The sequence below is a fragment of the Thalassophryne amazonica genome, chromosome 1 (genome assembly GCF_902500255.1).
Source record: "Thalassophryne amazonica chromosome 1, fThaAma1.1, whole genome shotgun sequence".
NCBI classification, from domain to species: Eukaryota; Metazoa; Chordata; class Actinopteri; order Batrachoidiformes; family Batrachoididae; genus Thalassophryne; species Thalassophryne amazonica.
This window is the reverse complement of record NC_047103.1, coordinates 6,396,005-6,419,895: the sequence shown is the minus strand read 5'-3', so window position 1 is coordinate 6,419,895 and position 23,891 is coordinate 6,396,005. Positions and strand designations below refer to the sequence as shown.

At 40.3% G+C, this 23,891-nt stretch overlaps 1 protein-coding gene across 1 annotated transcript; it reads left to right on the top strand.

Annotated features, from left to right (window-relative positions):
- Positions 1-1,007: 1,007 nt before the first annotated feature.
- Positions 1,008-22,850, top strand: LOC117529271 (zinc finger protein 271-like). Its single transcript, XM_034192042.1, has 2 exons — positions 1,008-1,071; positions 21,647-22,850. Exons 1-2 carry the CDS (start codon positions 1,039-1,041, stop codon positions 22,826-22,828), a joined length of 1,215 nt encoding a protein of 404 aa, XP_034047933.1. The 5' UTR covers positions 1,008-1,038; the 3' UTR covers positions 22,829-22,850.
- The last annotated feature ends 1,041 nt before the right edge of the window (positions 22,851-23,891 follow it).

Sequence of the window (23,891 nt, the reverse complement as noted above, 5' to 3'; positions counted from 1 at the left end):
TTGACAATTCAAGAACAACAAACACCAACATTGACAATACAATCCAGACACAAAACACACAGCAAACCACAGACGGGAGTGTTAAAAACGTGAACTACAAAACATTTAAAAAATATTTTCTGTGCAATTATGAAATAAATAAATAAATCATAAAAAAATCCCCAAATGTTTTTCATTTTCACCTTTTTAATTTGAATTATTTATTACTTTATTATTATTTATTTATATTTTTTCTGGAATGTGTGGACGTGTATGTATATGTGCGTACATGAGCTCCCCTAAAAAACATAATTTAACATAAATCAAAATTCTGTTTTTCCATACATTTCTGTTTTGGTTTGTGTGTGTGTGTGTGTGTGTGTGTGTGTGTGTTTTTATTGTATTGTCACAATCATGGCTCATGTGCAACATTAGGCTATTTGTGATGTATGATTTGCACATGGGGGCAATTTATCACCATTTCACTTTAATGACCATTGAAGCGTGGGCACATGTAAGTACTCTTCATGGGTCATTCAAAGATGTTTCACACATGGATGAGACCACCATAGACATTATAAATGTGTATTATATTTGTAATTTATGAGATTTATAATGTCTGTTGATCCTGACTTGTTTATTGTTGTCACTCTGATGGCCATCATACATTTATGTAGGTTATAGTTGCACTCAGGCTAAACTAATTCCTCTTAGGTGGCACTGAACTACCTACCTGCTCTATTACACACAACTGTGAGAAGAATTTTAAAGCATTAACTATTGTTCAAGTTTTGTAATTTATGCCACAATATTGTTTTATAAAGACACACTTGATGTTAATTATTTTGTCAAACAATAAACTAAAACCTGCATTCCAACTGACGCAGTTTGTCCTAAAAAAATATTTCAATTAAAGTGTGACACTTTACATCGTACGAATTTCTGAACCTTTTTTTTTTTTTTAAGAAGGCGAACAGCGCTGTCACTGACACCCCGTACCAGGTTTCTGACGGACCTTTGATACAGACGGAACAACCGGATGTGGTGGGCTTCACAAAGATGTCCGTCCTTGATTCAAAGTTGATTTTGGAGGTAAAATGAGGTTTTGAAAACTTATTGGTACCTTTAAAATATTAGAAGTCTTTTTTAAGTAAACTGTTGGCAACTGTTTGTTGTGATTTGGCGCTATATAAAAAAATTGATTGATTGATTGATTGATTCTCGTTGCAATGTTAATGGTTTGTATTCTCGGAGACGTTCTTCCGGTCATTTAGCTTATTTAGCTTAGCTTATGCTCAATAATTTTACAGAAATTAGCCGTTTGTGGACAATCATGAGTTAATGACACGGACCAAAAAAAAAAAAAAAAGTTTTTGAATTGGAGTCATTTATATTGAAGGGCTTGAGATGAATTGCTGTTAAATTAGAAGTTTCCAAGTTCACAGTTCAATAAATGTTAAGAGAAACATTGCAGAAAAAAAACATTTAGCACCAGTTTCTACCCTCAGGAAGGTAGACAAGCTGCAGTCTAATTTTTGTCCAAATTGAGCGTCCTCTGAGCTGGACAAAAACACTGATCTTAATGTGCAGACGCTGCGAGATTAAAAAAAAAAGAACAAACGTTGGGACCGTCTACAATGTGCACAAACGAAAATGCACCAGCAAAAACAATTAAATCAATTAACACAAAACTAAAGTCATTTCAAATGGCAACTTTCTGGCTTTAAGAAACACTATAAGAAATCAGGAAAAAAAAATTGTGGCAGTCAGTAACGGTTACTTTTTTAGACCAAGCAGACGGAAAAAAATATGGAATCACTCAATTCTGAGGAAAAAATTATGGAATCATGAAAAACAAAAGAACGCTCCAACACATCACTAGTATTTCGTTGCACCACCTCTGGCTTTTATAACAGCTTGCAGTCTCTGAGGCATGGACTTAATGAGTGACAAACAGTACTCTTCATCAATCTGGCTCCAACTTTCTCTGATTGCTGTTGCCAGATCAGCTTTGCAGGTTGGAGCCTTGTCATGGACCATTTTCTTCAACTTCCACCAAAGATTTTCAATTGGATTAAGATCCGGACTATTTGCAGGCCATGACATTGACCCTATGTGTCTTTTTGCAAGGAATGTTTTCACCGTTTTTGCTCTATGGCAAGATGCATTATCATCTTGAGAAATGATTTCATCATCCCCAAACATCCTTTCAATTGATGGGATAAGAAAAGTGTCCAAAATATCAACGTAAACTTGTGCATTTATTGATGATGTAATGACAGCCATCTCCCCAGTGCCTTTACCTGACATGCAGCCCCATATCATCAATGACTGTGGAAATTTACATGTTCTCTTCAGGCAGTCATCTTTATAAATCTCATTGGAACGGCACCAAACAAAAGTTCCAGCATCATCACCTTGCCCAATGCAGATTTGAGATTCATCACTGAATATGACTTTCATCCAGTCATCCACAGTCCATGATTGCTTTTCCTTAGCCCTTTGTAACCTTGTTTTTTTCTGTTTAGGTGTTAATGATGGCTTTCGTTTAGCTTTTCTGTATGTAAATCCCATTTCCTTTAGGCGGTTTCTTACAGTTCGGTCACAGACGTTGACTCCAGTTTCCTCCCATTCGTTCCTCATTTGTTTTGTTGTGCATTTTCGATTTTTGAGACATATTGCTTTAAGTTTTCTGTCTTGACGCTTTGATGTCTTCCTTGGTCTACCAGTATGTTTGCCTTTAACAACCTTCCCATGTTGTTTGTATTTGGTCCAGAGTTTAGACACAGCTGACTGTGAACAACCAACATCTTTTGCAACATTGCGTGATGATTTACCCTCTTTTAAGAGTTTGATAATCCTCTCCTTTGTTTCAATTGACATCTCTCATGTTGGAGCCATGATTCATGTCAGTCCACTTGGTGCAACAGCTCTCCAAGGTGTGGTCACTCCTTTTTAGATGCAGACTAACAAGCAGATCTGATTTGATGCAGGTGTTAGTTTTGGGGATGAAAATTTACGGGGTGATTCCATAATTTATTCCTCAGAATTGAGTGAGTCCATATTTTTTCCCCCTGCTTGGTCTAAAAAAGTAACCGTTACTGACTGCCACAATTTTTTTTCATGATTTCTTATAGTGTTTCTTAAAGCCAGAAAGTTGTCATTTGAAATGACTTTAGTTTTGTGTCATGTCTGTGATCTGCTTTTTTTCTACAAAATTAAACAACTGAATGAACATCCTCCGAGGCCGGTGATTCCATAATTTTGCCAGGGGTTGTACTACAACACTCAGTTTGGGGGAAAATAGTGTCTTTGTTAAGATAATAATACAAGTTAACTGTTGCAAGGCAAAGTGACACCAAATTCACTGTAGCCACCAGGGGTCTGGTTATACTACAGCAGTCTGTTTGGGGAAAAAAAAACATGTTGGGCGGCAGTTATGTTTTTGCTTATGTTTGTTTGTGAACGGCCTGTAAGCCACGCCTGGGAACGCCTCGGGATCCCCCAGTCAGAGGTGGTCAATGTGGCAAGGGGAAGGGAACTCTGGGGTCCCCTGCTGGAGCTGTTGCCTCCCAGACCCAAACCCGGAAAGGTGGATGAAAATGAGATGAGATGTTATGAAATTTTTACAGAGGATTCTTATCCTGATAGATAAGAATTTGTTCAGTTTTCAAGGTCAGAGTCAGGAATATATTGTAAAAATCCCTGTCCTTTAACGTAGTACAAATTTTCAAAAATTCATAACTGTCAAAAAAGATATTTGAGAGCGTGATGTAGGATGGTACCCTTTATTGATTGATGCTCCTATTTTTGACACTTGTGAATTGCGTATGTTCACATGTAGCCACTTCTGGACGGCCATATCTCTGAAACAAGCAAAGATATCTGGCTCACATTTGCCTTCATGAGTAAATTTGGCTCCGGCTTTCAGATTTTGTCATTGGAAAAGGCCTATCTCTTCTATTTTGTGAGTTATTGGTCTCCAAATTGGTGATGTTTTTATGCGCAAAAATGAAAAAATTCATTTTCAGGGGGTTGGTGTCAGCCTACAATAATTTATAACAGACTATTGTTTGTTTATTGTTTATTTACAACTCCAATTCCAATGAAGTTGGGACATTGTGTGAAATGTAAAAAAAAAAAAAAAAAACAGAATACAATGATTTGCTAATCCTCTTGAACCTATATTCAATTGAATACACCACAAAGACAAGATATTTAATGTTCAAACTGATAGACTTTTTTTTTTTTTTGGTGCAAATATTTGCTCATTTAGAAATGGATGCCTGCGACATGTTTCAAAAAAGTTGGGACGGAGCAACAAAAGACTGGGAAAGTTGATGAATGCTCAAAGAACACCTAACTGGAAACAGGTGATTGTCATGACTGAGTATAAAAGGAGCATCCCCAAAAGTCTCAGCCATTCACAAGCAAAGATGGGGCGAGGATCACCACTTTGTGAACAACTGCATGAAAAAATAGTCCAAGTTTAAGAGCGATGTTTCTCAATGTTCAGTTGCAAGGAATTTAGGGATTCCATCATCTACAGTCCATAATGTAATCAGAAGAATCAGAGAATCTGGAGAACTTTCTACATGTAAGCAGCAAGGCCAAAAATCAACATTGAATGCCCGTGATCTTCGATCCCTCAGGCGGCACTGCATTAAAAACTACATCATTGTGTAAAGGATCTTATCGCGTGTGCTCAGGAACACTTCAGAAAACCATTGTCAGTTAACGCAGTTCGTCGCTACATCTACAAATGCAAGTTAAAACTCTACCATACAAAGTGAAAGCCAAACATCAACAACATCCAGAAATGCCGCCGCCTTCTCTGGGCCCGAGCTCATTTGAAATGGACAGACGCAAAGTGGAAAAGTGTGCTGTGGTCTTGAGTCCACATTTCAAATTGTTTTTAGAAATCATGGACGTCGTGTCCTCTGGACAAAAGAGGAAAGAGACCATCCAGACTGTTACCAGCGCAAAGTTCAAAAGCCAGCATCTGTGATGGTATGGGGGTGTGTTAGTGCCCATGGCATGGGCAACTTACACATCTGTGATGGCACCATCAATGCTGAAAAGTACATCCAGGTTTTGGAGCAACACATGCTGCAATGTCCAAGCAATGTCTTTTTCAGGGACGTCCCTGCTTATTTCAGCAAGACAATGCCAAGCCACATTCTGCACGTGTTACAACAGCGTGGCTTCGTAGTAAAAGAGTGCGGGTACTAGACTGGCCTGTCTGCAGTCCAGACCTGTCACCCATTGAAAATGTGTGGTGCATTATGAAGCGCAAAATACGACAATGGAGACCCCGGACTGTTGAACAACTGAAGTCGTACATCAAGCAAGAATGGGAAAGAATTCCACCTACAAAGCTTCAACAATTAGTGTCCTCAGTTCCCAAACGCTTATTGAGTGTTGTTAGAAGGAAAGGTGATGTAACACAGTGGTATACATACCACTGTCCCAGCTTTTTTGAAACGTGTTGCAGGCATCCATTTCAAAATGAACAAATATTTGCACAAAAACAAAGTTTATCAGTTTGAACATTAAATATCTTGTCTTTGTGGTGTATTCAATTGAATATAGGTTGAAGAAGATTTGCAAATCATTTAATTCTGTTTTTATTTACACTTTACACAACATCAGCACAAAAAAAAAAAAAAAAATGAGGTGGGCTTCATAGATAATTGGCAAAGCTTCTGGGGAAAACCTGGTCTTGTTAGGAGAGACGACATCCATCCCACTTTGGATGGAGCAGCTCTCATTTCTAGAAATCTGGCCAATTTTCTTAAATCCTCCAAACCGTGACTATCCAGGGTTGGGACCAGGAAGCAGAGTTGTAGCCTTACACACCTCTCTGCAGCTTCTCTCCCCCTGCTATCCCCTCATTACCCCATCCCCGTAGAGACGGTGCCTGCTCCCAGACCACCAATAACCAGCAAAAATCTATTTAAGCATAAAAAATTCAAAAAGAAAAAATAATATAGCACCTTCAACTGCACCACAGACTAAAACAGTTAAATGTGGTCTATTAAACATTAGGTCTCTCTCTTCTAAGTCCCTGTTAGTAAATGATATAATAATTGATCAACATATTGATTTATTCTGCCTTACAGAAACCTGGTTACAGCAGGATGAATATGTTAGTTTAAATGAGTCAACACCCCCGAGTCACACTAACTGTCAGAATGCTCGTAGCATGGGCCGAGGCGGAGGATTAGCAGCAATCTTCCATTCCATCTCATTAATTAATCAAAAACCCAGACAGAGCTTTAATTCATTTGAAAGCTTGACTCTTAGTCTTGTCCATCCAAATTGGAAGTCCCAAAAACCAGTTTTATTTGTTATTATCTATCATCCACCTGGTCGTTACTGTGAGTTTCTCTGTGAATTTTCAGACCTTTTGTCTGACTTAGTGCTTAGCTCAGATAAGATAATTATAGTGGGCGATTTTAACATCCACACAGATGCTGAGAATGACAGCCTCAACACTGCATTTAATCTATTATTAGACTCAATTGGCTTTGTTCAAAATGTAAATGAGTCCACCCACCACTTTAATCATATCTTAGATCTTGTTCTGACTTATGGTATGGAAATTGAAGACTTAACAGTATTCCCTGAAAACTCCCTTCTGTCTGATCATTTCTTAATAACATTTACATTTATTCTGATGGACTACCCAGCAGTGGGGAATAAGTTTCATTACAGTAGAAGTCTTTCAGAAAGCGCTGTAACTAGGTTTAAGGATATGATTCCTTCTTTATGTTCTCCAATGCCATATACCAACACAGTGCAGAGTAGCTACCTAAACTCTGTAAGTGAGATAGAGTATCTCGTCAATAGTTTTACATCCTCATTGAAGACAACTTTGGATGCTGTAGCTCCTCTGAAAAAGAGAGCTTTAAATCAGAAGTGCCTGACTCCGTGGTATAACTCACAAACTCGCAGCTTAAAGCAGATAACCCGTAAGTTGGAGAGGAAATGGCGTCTCACTAATTTAGAAGATCTTCACTTAGCCTGGAAAAAGAGTCTGTTGCTCTATAAAAAAGCCCTCCGTAAAGCTAGGACATTTTACTATTCATCACTAATTGAAGAAAATAAGAACAACCCCAGGTTTCTTTTCAGCACTGTAGCCAGGCTGGCTAAGAGTCAGAGCTCTATTGAGCCGAGTATTCCTTTAACTTTAACTAGTAATGACTTCATGACTGTCTTTGCTAATAAAATTTTAACTATTAGAGAAAAAATTACTCATAACCATCCCAAAGAAGTATCGTTATCTTTGGCTGCTTTCAGTGATGCCGGTATTTGGTTAGACTCTTTCTCTCAGATTGTTCTGTCTGAGTTATTTTCATTAGTTACTTCATCCAAACCATCAACATGTCTGTTAGACCCCATTCCTACCAGGCTGCTCAAGGAAGCCCTACCATTATTTAATGCTTCGATCTTAAATATGATCAATCTATCGTTATTAGTTGGCTATGTACCACAGGCTTTTAAGGTGGCAGTAATTAAACCATTACTTAAAAAGCCATCACTTGACCCAGCTATCTTAGCTAATTATAGGCCAATCTCCAACCTTCCTTTTCTCTCAAAACTTCTTGAAAGGGTAGTTGTCAAACAGCTAACTGATCATCTGCAGAGGAATGGTCTATTTGAAGAGTTTCAGTCAGGTTTTAGAATTCATCATAGTACAGAAACAGCATTAGTGATGGTTACAAATGATCTTCTTGTGGCCTCAGACAGTGGACTCATCTCTGTGCTTGTTCTGTTAGACCTCAGTGCTGCTTTTGATACTGTTGACCATAAAAATTTATTACAGAGATTAGAGCATGCCATAGGTATTAAAGGCACTGCGCTGCGGTGGTTTGAATCATATTTATCTAATAGATTACAATTTGTTCATGTAAATGGGGAATCTTCTTCACAGACTAAGGTTAATTATGGAGTTCCACAAGGTTCTGTGCTAGGACCAATTTTATTCACTTTATACATGCTTCCCTTAGGCAGTATTATTAGACGGCATTGCTTAAATTTTCATTGTTACGCAGATGATACCCAGCTTTTTCTATCCATGAAGCCAGAGGACACACACCAATTAGCTAAACTGCAGGATTGTCTTACAGACATAAGGACATGGATGACCTCTGATTTCCTGCTTTTAAACTCAGATAAAACTGAAGTTATTGTACTTGGCCCTACAAATCTTAGAAACATGGTGTCTAACCAGATCCTTACTCTGGATGGCATTACCCTGACCTCTAGTAATACTGTGAGAAATCTTGGAGTCATTTTTGATCAGGATATGTCATTCAAAGCGCATATTAAACAAATATGTAGGACTGCTTTTTTTGCATTTACGCAATATCTCTAAAATTAGAAAGGTCTTGTCTCAGAGTGATGCTGAAAAACTAATTCATGCATTTATTTCCTCTAGGCTGGACTATTGTAATTCATTATTATCAGGTTGTCCTGAAAGTTCCCTGAAAAGCCTTCAGTTAATTCAAAATGCTGCAGCTAGAGTACTAACGGGTACTAGAAGGAGAGAGCATATCTCACCCATATTGGCCTCTCTTCATTGGCTTCCTGTTAATTCTAGAATAGAATTTAAAATTCTTCTTCTTACTTATAAGGTTTTGAATAATCAGGTCCCATCTTATCTTAGGGACCTCATAGTACCATATCACCCCAACAGAGCGCTTCGCTCTCAGACTGCAGGCTTACTTGTAGTTCCTAGGGTTTGTAAGAGTAGAATGGGAGGCAGAGCCTTCAGCTTTCAGGCTCCTCTCATGTGGAACCAGCTCCCAATTCAGATCAGGGAGACAGACACCCTCTCTGCTTTTAAGATTAGGCTTAAAACTTTCCTTTTTGCTAAAGCTTATAGTTAGGGCTGGATCAGGTGACCCTGAACCATCCCTTAGTCATGCTGCTATAGACTTAGACTGCTGGGGGGTTCCCATGATGCACTGAGTGTTTCTTTCTCTTTTTGCTCTGTATGCACCACTCTGCATTTAATCATTAGTGATTGATCTCTGCTCCCCTCCACAGCATGTCTTTTTCCTGGTTCTCTCCCTCAGCCCCAACCAGTCCCAGCAGAAGACTGCCCCTCCCTGAGCCTGGTTCTGCTGGAGGTTTCTTCCTGTTAAAAGGGAGTTTTTCCTTCCCACTGTCTCTGGTGGTTGGCTCTCACTGCGGTATTGTATCACTTCCTGTTCCGGAGCACAGCGGTGTTTTTCTGTATCTGTTAGCTGTTTAATCTGCGCAGTTAGATTGATCTAGTTATCTAGATTACGATTTGTTTCCCAGTGTAATCTTTACATGCCTTAACTAAAGCACTCCTTCTGCTGAATCACCTCTAAATTATTTACACATTATTCACTTTGCGTGTTTTTAGGAATCCGCTAGCTTAGCGTAGCTACTAGCTCTTAGCCGATTTAGCATGGCGGCTTCTCCTGTCTCTCCCGCACTTTTCTGCTCTGGGTGTGAAATGTTTAGTTATTCCTCGGCCTCCTTTAGCAGTAATGGTACTTGTAATAAGTGTAGCTTATTCGTAGCTTTGGAGGCCAGGCTGGGCGAATTGGAGACTCGGCTCCGCACCGTGGAAAATTCTACAGCTAACAAGGCCCCTGTAGTCGGTGCGGACCAAGGTAGCTTAGCCGCCGTTAGTTCCCCCCTGGCAGATCCCGAGCAGCCGGGAAAGCAGGCCGACTGGGTGACTGTGAGGAGGAAGCGTAGCCCTAAACAGAAGCCCCGTGTACACCGCCAACCCGTTCACATTTCTAATCGTTTTTTCCCACTCGACGACACACCCGCCGAGGATCAAACTCTGGTTATTGGCGACTCTGTTTTGAGAAATGTGAAGTTAGCGACACCAGCAACCATAGTCAATTGTCTTCCGGGGGCCAGAGCAGGCGACATTGAAGGAAATTTGAAACTGCTGGCTAAGGCTAAGCGTAAATTTGGTAAGATTGTAATTCACGTCGGCAGTAATGACACCCGGTTACGCCAATCGGAGGTCACTAAAATTAACATTAAATCGGTGTGTAACTTTGCAAAAACAATGTCGGACTCTGTAGTTTTCTCTGGGCCCCTCCCCAATCGGACCGGGAGTGACATGTTTAGCCGCATGTTCTCCTTGAATTGCTGGCTGTCTGAGTGGTGTCCAAAAAATGAGGTGGGCTTCATAGATAATTGGCAAAGCTTCTGGGGAAAACCTGGTCTTGTTAGGAGAGACGGCATCCATCCCACTTTGGATGGAGCAGCTCTCATTTCTAGAAATCTGGCCAATTTTCTTAAATCCTCCAAACCGTGACTATCCAGGGTTGGGACCAGGAAGCAGAGTTGTAGTCTTACACACCTCTCTGCAGCTTCTCTCCCACTGCCATCCCCTCATTACCCCATCCCCGTAGAGACGGTGCCTGCTCCCAGACTACCAATAACCAGCAAAAATCTATTTAAGCATAAAAATTCAAAAGAAAAAATAATATAGCACCTTCAACTGCACCACAGACTAAAACAGTTAAATGTGGTCTATTAAACATTAGGTCTCTCTCTTCTAAGTCCCTGTTGGTAAATGATATAATAATTGATCAACATATTGATTTATTCTGCCTAACAGAAACCTGGTTACAGCAGGATGAATATGTTAGTTTAAATGAGTCAACACCCCCGAGTCACACTAACTGTCAGAATGCTCGTAGCACGGGCCGGGGTGGAGGATTAGCAGCAATCTTCCATTCCAGCTTATTAATTAATCAAAAACCCAGACAGAGCTTTAATTCATTTGAAAGCTTGTCTCTTAGTCTTGTCCATCCAAATTGGAAGTCCCAAAAACCAGTTTTATTTGTTATTATCTATCGTCCACCTGGTCGTTACTGAGTTTCTCTGTGAATTTTCAGACCTTTTGTCTGACTTAGTGCTTAGCTCAGATAAGATAATTATAGTGGGCGATTTTAACATCCACACAGATGCTGAGAATGACAGCCTCAACACTGCATTTAATCTATTATTAGACTCTATTGGCTTTGCTCAAAAAGTAAATGAGTCCACCCACCACTTTAATCATATCTTAGATCTTGTTCTGACTTATGGTATGGAAATAGAAGACTTAACAGTATTCCCTGAAAACTCCCTTCTGTCTGATCATTTCTTAATAACATTTACATTTACTCTGATGGACTACCCAGCAGTGGGGAATAAGTTTCATTACACTAGAAGTCTTTCAGAAAGCGCTGTAACTAGGTTTAAGGATATGATTCCTTCTTTATGTTCTCTAATGCCATATACCAACACAGTGCAGAGTAGCTACCTAAACTCTGTAAGGGAGATAGAGTATCTCGTCAATAGTTTTACATCCTCATTGAAGACAACTTTGGATGCTGTAGCTCCTCTGAAAAAGAGAGCTTTAAATCAGAAGTGTCTGACTCCGTGGTATAACTCACAAACTCGTAGCTTAAAGCAGATAACCCGTAAGTTGGAGAGGAAATGGCGTCTCACTAATTTAGAAGATCTTCACTTAGCCTGGAAAAAGAGTCTGTTGCTCTATAAAAAAGCCCTCCGTAAAGCTAGGACATCTTTCTACTCATCACTAATTGAAGAAAATAAGAACAACCCCAGGTTTCTTTTCAGCACTGTAGCCAGGCTGACAAAGAGTCAGAGCTCTATTGAGCTGAGTATTCCATTAACTTTAACTAGTAATGACTTCATGACTTTCTTTGCTAACAAAATTTTAATTATTAGAGAAAAAATTACTCATAACCATCCCAAAGACGTATCGTTATCTTTGGCTGCTTTCAGTGATGCCGGTATTTGGTTAGACTCTTTCTCTCCGATTGTTCTGTCTGAGTTATTCTCATTAGTTACTTCATCCAAACCATCAACATGTTTATTAGACCCCATTCCTACCAGGCTGCTCAAGGAAGCCCTACCATTATTTAATGCTTCGATCTTAAATATGATCAATCTATCTTTGTTAGTTGGCTATGTACCACAGGCTTTTAAGGTGGCAGTAATTAAACCATTACTTAAAAAGCCATCACTTGACCCAGCTATCTTAGCTAATTATAGGCCAATCTCCAACCTTCCTTTTCTCTCAAAAATTCTTGAAAGGGTAGTTGTAAAACAGCTAACTGATCATCTGCAGAGGAATGGTCTATTTGAAGAGTTTCAGTCAGGTTTTAGAATTCATCATAGTACAGAAACAGCATTAGTGAAGGTTACAAATGATCTTCTTATGGCCTCGGACAGTGGACTCATCTCTGTGCTTGTTCTGTTAGACCTCAGTGCTGCTTTTGATACTGTTGACCATAAAATTTTATTACAGAGATTAGAGCATGCCATAGGTATTAAAGGCACTGCGCTGCGGTGGTTTGAATCATATTTGTCTAATAGATTACAATTTGTTCATGTAAATGGGGAATCTTCTTCACAGACTAAAGTTAATTATGGAGTTCCACAAGGTTCTGTGCTAGGACCAATTTTATTTACTTTATACATGCTTCCCTTAGGCAGTATTATTAGACGGTATTGCTTAAATTTTCATTGTTACGCAGATGATACCCAGCTTTATCTATCCATGAAGCCAGAGGACACACACCAATTAGCTAAACTGCAGGATTGTCTTACAGACATAAAGACATGGATGACCTCTAATTTCCTGCTTTTAAACTCAGATAAAACTGAAGTTATTGTACTTGGCCCCACAAATCTTAGAAACATGGTGTCTAACCAGATCCTTACTCTGGATGGCATTACCCTGACCTCTAGTAATACTGTGAGAAATCTTGGAGTCATTTTTGATCAGGATATGTCATTCAAAGCGCATATTAAACAAATATGTAGGACTGCTTTTTGCATTTACGCAATATCTCTAAAATCAGAAAGGTCTTGTCTCAGAGTGATGCTGAAAAACTAATTCATGCATTTATTTCCTCTAGGCTGGACTATTGTAATTCATTATTATCAGGTTGTCCTAAAAGTTCCCTAAAAAGCCTTCAGTTAATTCAAAATGCTGCAGCTAGAGTACTGACGGGGACTAGAAGGAGAGAGCATATCTCACCCATATTGGCCTCTCTTCATTGGCTTCCTGTTAATTCTAGAATAGAATTTAAAATTCTTCTTCTTACTTATAAGGTTTTGAATAATCAGGTCCCATCTTATCTTGGGGACCTCGTGGTGCCATATCGCCCCAATAGAGCGCTTCGCTCTCAGACTGCAGGCTTACTTGTAGTTCCTAGGGTTTGTAAGAGTAGAATGGGAGGTAGAGCCTTCAGCTTTCAGGCTCCTCTCCTGTGGAACCAGCTCCCAATTCAGATCAGGGAGACAGACACCCTCTCTACTTTTAAGATTAGGCTTAAAACTTTCCTTTTTGCTAAAGCTTATAGTTAGGGCTGGACCATCCCTTAGTTATGCTGCTATAGACGTAGACTGCTGGGGGGTTCCCATGATGCACTGTTTCTTTCTCTTTTTGCTCTGTATGCACCACTCTGCATTTAATCATTAGTGATCGATCTCTGCTCCCCTCCACAGCATGTCTTTTTCTTGGTTCTCTCCCTCAGCCCCAACCAGTCCCAGCAGAAGACTGCCCCTCCCTGAGCCTGGTTCTGCTGGAGGTTTCTTCCTGTTAAAAGGGAGTTTTTCCTTCCCACTGTAGCCAAGTGCTTGCTCACAGGGGGTCGTTTTGACCGTTGGGGTTTTACATAATTATTGTATGGCCTTGCCTTACAATATAAAGCGCCTTGGGGCAACTGTTTGTTGTGATTTGGCGCTATATAAAAAAATTGATTGATTGATTGATTGACTGTCGCCAAGTGCTTGCTCACAGGGAGTCGTTTTGACCGTTGGGGTTTTTACGTAATTATTGTATGGCCTTGCCTTACAATATAAAGCGCCTTGGGGCAACTGTTTGTTGTGATTTGGCGCTATATAAATAAAATTTATTGAATTGATTGAACATCCCAACTTCATTGGAACTGGAGTTGCAGCTGCAGCTATTCTTCCTGGGGTCCACACAAGTCAACAAACAATATACAGAAATCAAAAAAGTTCCAATCAAATCAGTCATCACATCTCATCAATATCATACACACAAAAAAAAAATCTGTAAATTATCAAAAGCCATACCCAGATTGCTTATGTCCACAAATATCATTTTAGAAATACCTTAAAAGAACATTCATTTGAAATGAGTTTGATGTTTTCTGGTAATGAATTCCATTCCTTCATACCCCTAAATATGACAGTGTTTTTTTTTTTTTTTTTGTTATGGCATTAGTCCTGGCTACAGGTAGCGTAAAGTTTCCCACCACAGCATGTCTGGTTATGTGTGCATGATTTTCTGAACTGAAAGAGAAATTCCTAAACAAAATACACAGTAACTTAGAGACAATAATCTTTCTAGTAAAAATGATCAGTGAATATAAAAGTCTATCTTTAACTAACATCCAGTTTAAATTTTATGAATTGTAATAGTATTTGTCCTATAACTGCAGTTGAGTGCTATACGAGCAGCCTTATTCTGAGTAATCTAATTTATTCATCATTTCCCCAGAGGCATTTGACCAAACTCTTGGGCAATAGTCCAGGTATACTAAAAATAATGCTTTAATAGCATAATTCAACGTTGTACAACTTAAAAACCTTGCATGTCTTCTCATAATCAATAAACCCCTGCCCATTTTTACAGAAATATCATTTATATGTTTTTTCCATGATAATTTTGAGTCTACCATTACACCCAGCAGCTTAGTCTCATCTAAATGATTTATTCTCATATTATTAATTTTAATGTTTAATACGGGATTTTTCATAACACGACTGGAACCAATAATCATGCAGTTGGTCTTTACTATATTTAACACTAACTTATTGGACGTTACCCAGTCAACTACCTTGTGCAATTCCATATTTAAAACAGCTTCCAAGTCATTGGGTGAGCGTGCTGATGTAGAAATGGTTGAATCATCAGCATACATAACTATACTAACTTTATCAAAGATATATGGTAAATCATTTGTGAAAATTGTAAATAATAGTGGACCGAGGCAACTCCCTTGTGGCACTCCACATACTACACTCCTGGTGCCAGAAAAGCTGCCATTAAAAAACACTGAGTCCTGTTAAATAGATAACTATAAAACCAAGTAAGAGCTGAAAGCTCAAAACCATAACCAGTAAGTTTTTCCAATAACAACTCATGGTCAATGATATCAAAAGCAGCAGAGAAATTGAGAAACAGAGTGCCAACTTCTTATCAACATCTCTGAGCCAATCATCAGACACCTGAGTCAACGCCGTGGCAATGGAGTGACTCTTTCTATATGCATGCTGGAAGTCCGTGATTAAATTATTCGACAAAAAATAGTTACTGATTTGCTCATATACAATAGACTCCATGATTTTTCCTAACACAGGTAGAATACTTATTGGTTGACTGTTTAAAGTTGAGAACGGAATTTTCTTATTTTTCAGTAGTGGAATAATTTTAGCCTGTTTCCATAACTATTGTTAAGCATAACTATTGATACTGGGTTCCTTCAGTTTAAAGACAGGACTGTTTGCAGGAGAGAACCGGACTCTGCAAAGGTCTTCATTTAGAACTTATGGGGCTCTAAAAATGGTTCCAGCTTAAAAAATACACTTTTGACTAATTTTTGAATGGGAAATTCACCATGTGGGTAACTACCCATGGTCATGAAATCAGCTTGTTTTCTCACCTCCTTTTTAATTGTTGTTAGGCTCAGATCTTGTCAGTTCTGTGGCAGACAGCGTCAATCGAGTGTGCACCGGCCTCGGCCTGTGTGACACTCAGCGCTGGCATGCCCCTCCCCGATCGCAGTGCCCCGCACAGGCTGTGGTCACCGCCAAGATGAAACAAAAAAATGCAGAGATCATCCTCTGATCACTGGGCTTTGTGTAACGCTTGTGTTTTGTTATGGTTTGTGTCATCTGGATGTAAACAGGATAAATTAAAGAGCTGAAGTTGTTTATGTGAAATTTCCACGAAAAATGGCTTTGTGCACAGTCAGATTCCCACCAAGTGTCGCACTAAAACATTGTGAGATGACTCCACAGTTTAGCGGCGCTAGATGGCAGTATAATGGCACGGCGCCATTATTCCATTATCTGGGGAGAACCCTGGCTCCAAAGGGATTCCCAAGCCAGCTGGGAAATATAATCTCTCCAGCGTGTCCTAGGTCTTCCCCGGGGCTTCCTCCCGGTTGGATGTGCCTAGAAGACCTCCGTAGGAAGACGACCAGGGGCCATCCTCAATAGGTGCCTGAACCACCTCTACTGGCTCTTTTTGATGCAAAGAAGCAGGGGCTCTAGTCTGAGTCCTTCCTGGATAGTCGAGTTTCTCACCCTGTCCAGGAGTGTAAGCCCAGATACCCGACGGAGGAATCTCATTTCTGCCGCTTGTATCCACAGTTTTATTCTTTCAGTAATTCCCCAAAGCTCATGACCACAGGTGAGGACAGGAGCGTAAATCAGCTGGTAAAGAGAGAGCCTCACCTTCAGGCTCAGCTCCGGCTTCACCACAGCAGTCTGATGTAACAGTATAACTCCCCCCCCCGGATCACTTAACCCCCCACCCTGGAAATCCTCCCACCCAGGACAGACAACATTCCACTCTTGGAATTAACTCCAAAATAAGTTTAGACTGAAAGAGCTAATGCCACTTAACACTTTTAAATCACTCTTAAATCACTAAATCACTTTTAAATTATCTCCTTCAAGTGTCTGTTTTCTATGTAAATGTGTATGTATGTAACTCTGGCCTGCCTCTTGGCCTGGACACTCTTGAAAAAGAGATTCTTAATCTCAATGAGTTTTATCCTGCTTAAATAAAGGTTTAAAAAAATCCTACAGGGCAGCACTGATTAACCCAAATCTTGATAAGGCCCAATCAGGATAGAGCAACCTTTAAACTCTATATTTCATGGATGATTGATGGTCCCTGATGAAGCAGTTTGATTGATGGTGAGTGATATTGATATTCTTTCTGCATCTATCTATAGGTCTCTACAATAGTAATATTTCCTATTCTGAAGTATCTTTAAATCCACTTTCCAAATATACTCTACAAATATATGGACCTGATTGACAACCTGAAATACGAGGGCTGTCCGTAAAGTATAGGTCCTTTTTATTTTTTTCAAAAACTATATGGATTTCATTCATATGTTTTTACGTCAGACATGCTTGAACCCTCGTGCGCATGCGTGAGTTTTTCCACGCCTGTCGGTGACGTCATTCGCCTGTGAGCACTCCTTGTGGGAGGAGTCGTCCAGCCCCTCGTCGGAATTCCTTTGTCTGAGAAGTTGCTGAGAGACTGGCGCTTTGTTTGATCAAATTTTTTTCTAAACCTGTGAGACACATCGAAGTGGACACGGTTTGAAAAATTAAGCTGGTTTTCAGTGAAAATTTTAACAGCTGATGAGAGATTTTGAGGTGATTCTGTCGCTTTAAGGACTTTTCACGGTGCGAGACGTCGTGCAGCGCTCTCAGGCAGCGTCATCAGCCTGTTTCAAGCTTAAAACCTCCACATTTCAGGCTCTGTTGATCCAGGACGTCGTGAGAGAACAGAGAAGTTTCAGAAGAAGTCGGTTTTCAGCATTTTATCCGGATATTCCACTGTTAAAGGAGATTTTTTTAATGAAAGACGTGCGGGCGGATTGCAGCGTCGGCTCGCAGCCGCAGCGACGCTCCGTCACAGGAAAACACCTCTGCTGGAAGCCTTAAGGACAAGTTGGAACATCTCCAGCTGATAAACAATTTCTCATATACTCACTCCACTGAAAGCCATCAAAAGCCAACTGGATTTTAACAAATGGTTATCAACACGGAGGTGTTTTTCCTGTGCCGCCGCGTCGGCTGCGTCCCGACGCGCGGACCCGTCCGCACTTCTTTCATTAAAAAAATCTCCTTTAACAGTGGAATATCCGGATAAAATGCTGAAACCGACTTCTTCTGAAACGTCTCTGTTCTCTCACGACGTCCTGGATCAATAGAGCCTGAAATGTGGAGGTTTTCAGCTTGAAACAGGCTGATGACGCTGCCTGAGAGCGCTGCACGACGTCTCGCACCGTGAAAAGTCCTTAAAGCGACAGAATCACCTCAAAATCTCTCATCAGCTGTTAAAATTTTCACTGAAAACCAGCTTAATTTTTCGAACCGTGTCCACTTCGATGTGTCTCACAGGTTTAGAAAAAAATTTGATCAAACAAAGCGCCAGTCTCTCAGCAACTTCTCAGACAAAGGAATTCCGACGAGGGGCTGGACGACTCCTCCCACAAGGAGTGCTCACAGGCGAATGACGTCACCGACAGGCGTGGAAAAACTCACGCATGCACACGAGGGTTCAAACATGTCTGACGTAAAAACATATGAATGAAATCGATATAGTTTTTGAAAAAAATAAAAAGGACCTATACTTTACGGACAGCCCTCGTATGTGATGTGATGGAAAATACTCCAGTTTAGTTTTGCATAAAATATCCACAGTATATGTACAGAACACACAGTAGCGTGTGCACATACACACACATACACAATAGTATGCAAAGAAATGTATGTTTAAGAAACATAATGAAAATGGGGGGCCTATAATGTCTGCCACCTTTCTAAAATCTCTTTTGTACAAGCTAGGTCATAAATATAAAGAGTGAAATGAAAGGATTAATAAAGGGAATATTTTTGACTGTGTTGAATGTTTGGTCTCCAGAGTAAAGGTCAAACAAGGTTGATGTCCATTGGATACTATGACAGGTGTTATACGTGTATGTTTCCCTGTAACGTGATAATTAGGCATGACAGATGGTGCAAACTATTCCTTATTAGAACCCTATCAACCCAAACAATAATTTGCATCATTTTTTACATCATCAAATGACATCATAACTTAAAACCTTTGCTATATTCTGGATCCTCTCATCAAGCCCTTTAATTTGGTGTATTGCACATGTTTTACTGTAGTCTGAAGTTTGACCTAATTTAGGTGACATTTGACCTGAAGCAAAACCCTGAAGATCAAGGTCAATTGCTTATCCCAGGTAATGGCTTATGGGCAAGGCCTATCGCTATGTTCATATCAAATTTTGAGGCAAATTTTCAAAAATTGTGACCAGGAAAGTTGTTTCATTTAATTTAGTGTTTGACCTTCCTGTGACCTTGACCTTTGACCTTGATTTTTTTGTGTATGGAATGGTACCTTACTAGGGCTGCTTATATGTGAACTTGCAAGAGTCTGCGATGTAAACTGTGCTGCACAACGAGTTAAAGGTGAAACATGTAAGCATTACAAACAAACAAATGAAAAAACCCATACATACTGACAAACGTATCTTACAAAACTTCGATTTGGCCTTAAAAGCCAAGTGGTCTCTGTGTATATGTACACGTGCATGTTTTGGCAAGATATTGGGGTGGGGGGTAAGATAAACTGTTAGACCTGTACAGCGTCCATAGATGCTGCCTCAATCAAAAGAAAAAGGTAGAAGCTGAAGGGAGAGATTTTTTTATTTATTTATTATATTGACACAGAAGGTGGAGGTGCTGCATATCTTGTTTGCAAGATCTGAGAAAAGGTTTTCCTCCCAGCATAAATGTGTCATGAAAATATTCATAACGTTTTAATGAATAGAGTTCTGTTCTGCCTGGTGGTTGTTGAGCCTGGTGAGGTCTTAGAAACATGGTGTCTAACCAGATCCTTACTCTGGATGGCATTACCCTGACCTCTAGTAATACTGTGAGAAATCTTGGAGTCATTTTTGATAAGGATATGTCCTTCAATGCGCATATTAAGTAAATATGTAGGACTGCTTTTTTGCATTTGCGCAATATCTCTAAAATTACAAAGGTCTTGTCTCAGAGTGATGCTGAAAAACTAATTCATGCATTTATTTCCTCTAGGCTGGACTATTGTAATTCATTATTATCAGGTTGTCCTAAAAGTTCCCTGAAAAGCCTTCAGTTAATTCAAAATGCTGCAGCTAGAGTACTGACGGGGACTAGAAGGAGAGAGCATATCTCACCCATATTGGCCTCTCTTCATTGGCTTCCTGTTAATTCTAGAATAGAATTTAAAATTCTTCTTCTTACTTATAAGGTTTTGAATAATCAGGTCCCATCTTATCTTAGGGACCTCATGGTACCATATCACCCCAATAGAGCGCTTCGCTCTCAGACTGCAGGCTTACTTGTTGTTTCTAGGGTTTGTAAGAGTAGAATGGGAGGCAGAGCCTTCAGCTTTCAGGCTCCTCTCCTCTGGAACCAGCTCCCAATTTGGATCAGGGAGACAGACACCCTCTCTACTTTTAAGATTAGGCTTAATACTTTCCTTTTTGCTAAAGCTTATAGTTAGGGCTGGCCCTTACCAAAAAGTAGTATATGCAAGTATGTTTCAAGTATACTTCTAGTTTACTTTTTATATACTTATCAGTACTATTTTTTGGTAAGGGGGATCAGGTGACCCTGAACCATCCCTTAGTTATGCTGCTATAGACTTGGACTGCTGGGGGTTTCCCATGATGCACTGTTTCTTTCTCTTTTTGCTCTGTATGCACCACTCTGCATTTAATCATTAGTGATTGATCTCTGCTCCCCTCCACAGCATGTCTTTTCCTGGTTCTCTCCCTCAGCCCCAACCAGTCCTAGCAGAAGACTGCCCCTCCCTGAGCCTGGTTCTGCTGGAGGTTTCTTCCTGTTAAAAGGGAGTTTTTCCTTCCCACTGTCGCCAAGTGCTTGCTCACAGGGGGTCGTTTTGACCGTTGGGGTTTTTCTGTAATTATTGTATGGCTTTTGCCTTACAATATAAAGCGCCTTGGGGCAACTGTTTGTTGTGATTTGGCGCTATATAAATAAAATTGATTTGATTTGAGGTCCAGTACCCACCAGGATCAAGTCTGACGTAACGCAGAACATGTGGTCACAGCTCAGGCTTTCTCACGGGAATATATATGTCTGCAACAATGAAAAATGAAAATTTTCCCGTTTTACTTATTTTCATTTTTTAGATCAAGTATAGCTAATAACTCAATTGTCAAACATTTTGTCATTTTAAAAATATTCATTGATTAATATTATAGCTGCATGTCTTTCCAATAACTGTCACGAGCCTTTCATCCATGGACTCTGTCAGTCTCTTGATCTGTTGACAATCAACTTTTTGTGTAGCAGCAACAGCAGCCTCCCAAATGCTGTTCAAAGTTGTCGTTTTCACTCACTTATCTTCAACTACTTATCCGGGATTGGGTCATGGGGGGGGGGGGGGCTGTTTTCCTTCACGGTAAATCTCAAGTTTAAGAAGGGCCCACAACTTCTCAATTGGGTTCAGTTCAGGTGAGGAAGCCAAGCAGTGGAGAATTGTCCTGCATAGAAAGCATGGCCTTCCTGAATTATGCAGACATTTTCCTGCTCTGTAGTGTTACTTATGCAAAAGATGTGATATGTCCCACACATGTTGTTTTTATGACATTGAGCAAAATAAAAACAAATCTGGACAGTATTATCTAAATTACTAAAACTGAAAAAAGCCATAGTTCCCAGCTGTCACCTGGTATAGAAGCATGAAGGCTCTGATTAATTACATCTGCATAGTTTAATTCATGTAACTATTTTCCACAACTTGCACGTTACGTCTTTTTGTGTTTGTGTACCACTGCAGGAACAGAACACCACAAATGGAGACAAACTTCAACCCTTTGCTCAGAGTGATGATGTCCACCGAAAACCAGGAAAAATGGATAAACTGTACAAGTGTTACCAATGTCAGAAAACGTTCAGCCAATTATCTGATATAAAAAGGCATCAACGCATCCACAATGAGGAAAAATCACAAACCTGTGATCAGTGTGGGATCACATTCAGGCTGTCATGGAGCCTAAAAAGACATCAACTCATCCACAGTGGAGAGAAACCGCACACCTGTGACCAATGTGAGAAATCTTTCAGCCATGCATATATTCTAAAGAAACACAAACTCATCCACAGTAAAAATAAAACTTACACCTGTGACCAATGTGGGAAATCTTGGAACTGCTTATTTACCCTACAGAAACACCAACGCATCCACAGTGGAGAGAAACCATACACATGTGACCAATGTGGGAAATCTTTCAGCCAGTTATCTTACCTACAAAAACACCAATATATCCACAGTGGAGAGAAACCATACACCTGTAACCAATGTGGGAAATGTTTCAGCTTTGCATCTACCCTACAAATACACAAACGCATTCACAGTGGAGAGAAACCATACATCTGTGACCAATGTGGGAAATCTTTCAGCCAGTTATGTAACTTACAAAAACACCAACGCATCCACAGGGGAGAGAAACTGTACATCTGTGAACAATGTGGGAAATTTTTCGGCCTGTCAGAGAGTCTCAGGATACACCAGCGCATCCACAGCGGAGAGAAACCATACAGCTGTGACCAGTGTGGAAGAGCTTTTAGTAATTCACGCACACTGAGGACACACCAAGCTATCCACAGTGGTGAAAAGCCACATACCTGTGTTCAATGTGGAATCGCTTTCAGTCAGTCACGGGACCTAAAACGACATAAAGTCATCCACAGTGGAGAGAAACCATACACCTGCGAGCGATGTGGTAAATCTTTCAGCCACTTGTCTAGCCTAAGGAGACACAAACACATCCACAGTGGAGACAAACCCTACACCTGTGGCCAGTGTCCAAGAACTTTCAGCCAGTCATCAGTCTTAAAAACACACCAACTTATCCACAGTGGAAATAAACGTTACACCTGTGGAGAATGTCAGAAGAGTTTCAGTCGCATGCATCGGTACTTGAAGCACAAACGGATCCATACAGGAGACAAACCATAATGATCAAGTTGGTTTAGCATAGTAGAAGAAGTCCTGTACTTTTGTTGAGGCCCATCAGGTCGGTGCTTATACCAAGATTCCACGGCATGAAATAGATGAGTGTCTGTGAGTTTCCCTTTGACGGGACGTTAGTTTGATTCAGGTTCCAAGGCCGGTATCCATTTACAGCTGGGTGGACTGAGACAAAGCAGATGGAGTGTTTTTAATCCAGCCGGCCAGTGATCACTTTAGTAATTTCTGTTTCCTGTTGCTTTACTGCTGATCAATTATACCTTAGGTGTAGTTTTTCTAGCCGACTGATTCCGCTCTTTTTCTCTCTGTCCGAGGTATGAAGGATGGATGGATCGGAACTGAAGGGCCCGACTGGACTTTGAGGTGGAAGGCCAGAGGAGGATGCTGCAGTCTGCATTTGAAAATGATCCTGTTGCTGGGGCAGGCCCACTGACAACGTGGACGACACCTTGCTGCAGCACTGATGCCTGTGTGGACAGCTCTTCATCTTTTTATCTTATATTATTGTGTTGTTTGATTTTCTATTTTCTGTTTCTTCAGCTTTGTAAAACTTGGAAAAACCTTGTAATTGTTAAAATGGCCCAAGCAGTGGATCACCCCTTTGAGTCTGGTCTGCTTGAGGTTTCTTTCTCAAATCATCAGAGGTAGTTTTTTCTTACCACTGTTGCCTGTGTGCTTGCTCTAGGGGTTGGTAAGGTTAGACCTTAGGGCCCCTTCACACATTGTGTTAATATGTACAACTCAGGGCAACTCCCGGCAGAACAGCTCGTATGAGCACACCACGAAACATCACGCCGACGGGCAGGCGCGCACGATGCCGGGGCGACAGTTCGTGCATGTGGGAACACAGTGCCAACAGCTACACGATGTGAAAATAAAAAAAAATATATATATATACACGTCACCCACGGGATTCAAACCCATGCTTTCCAAAAGCTCTGATTGCCAGTCAGAAGCTTTACCAGTGAGCTACCATCACTGGCCTGTGAAAGGTGCAGGAAAATACTTGATATCAGGAAGGACATGGACGTATAAATAAATAAAACTGCAC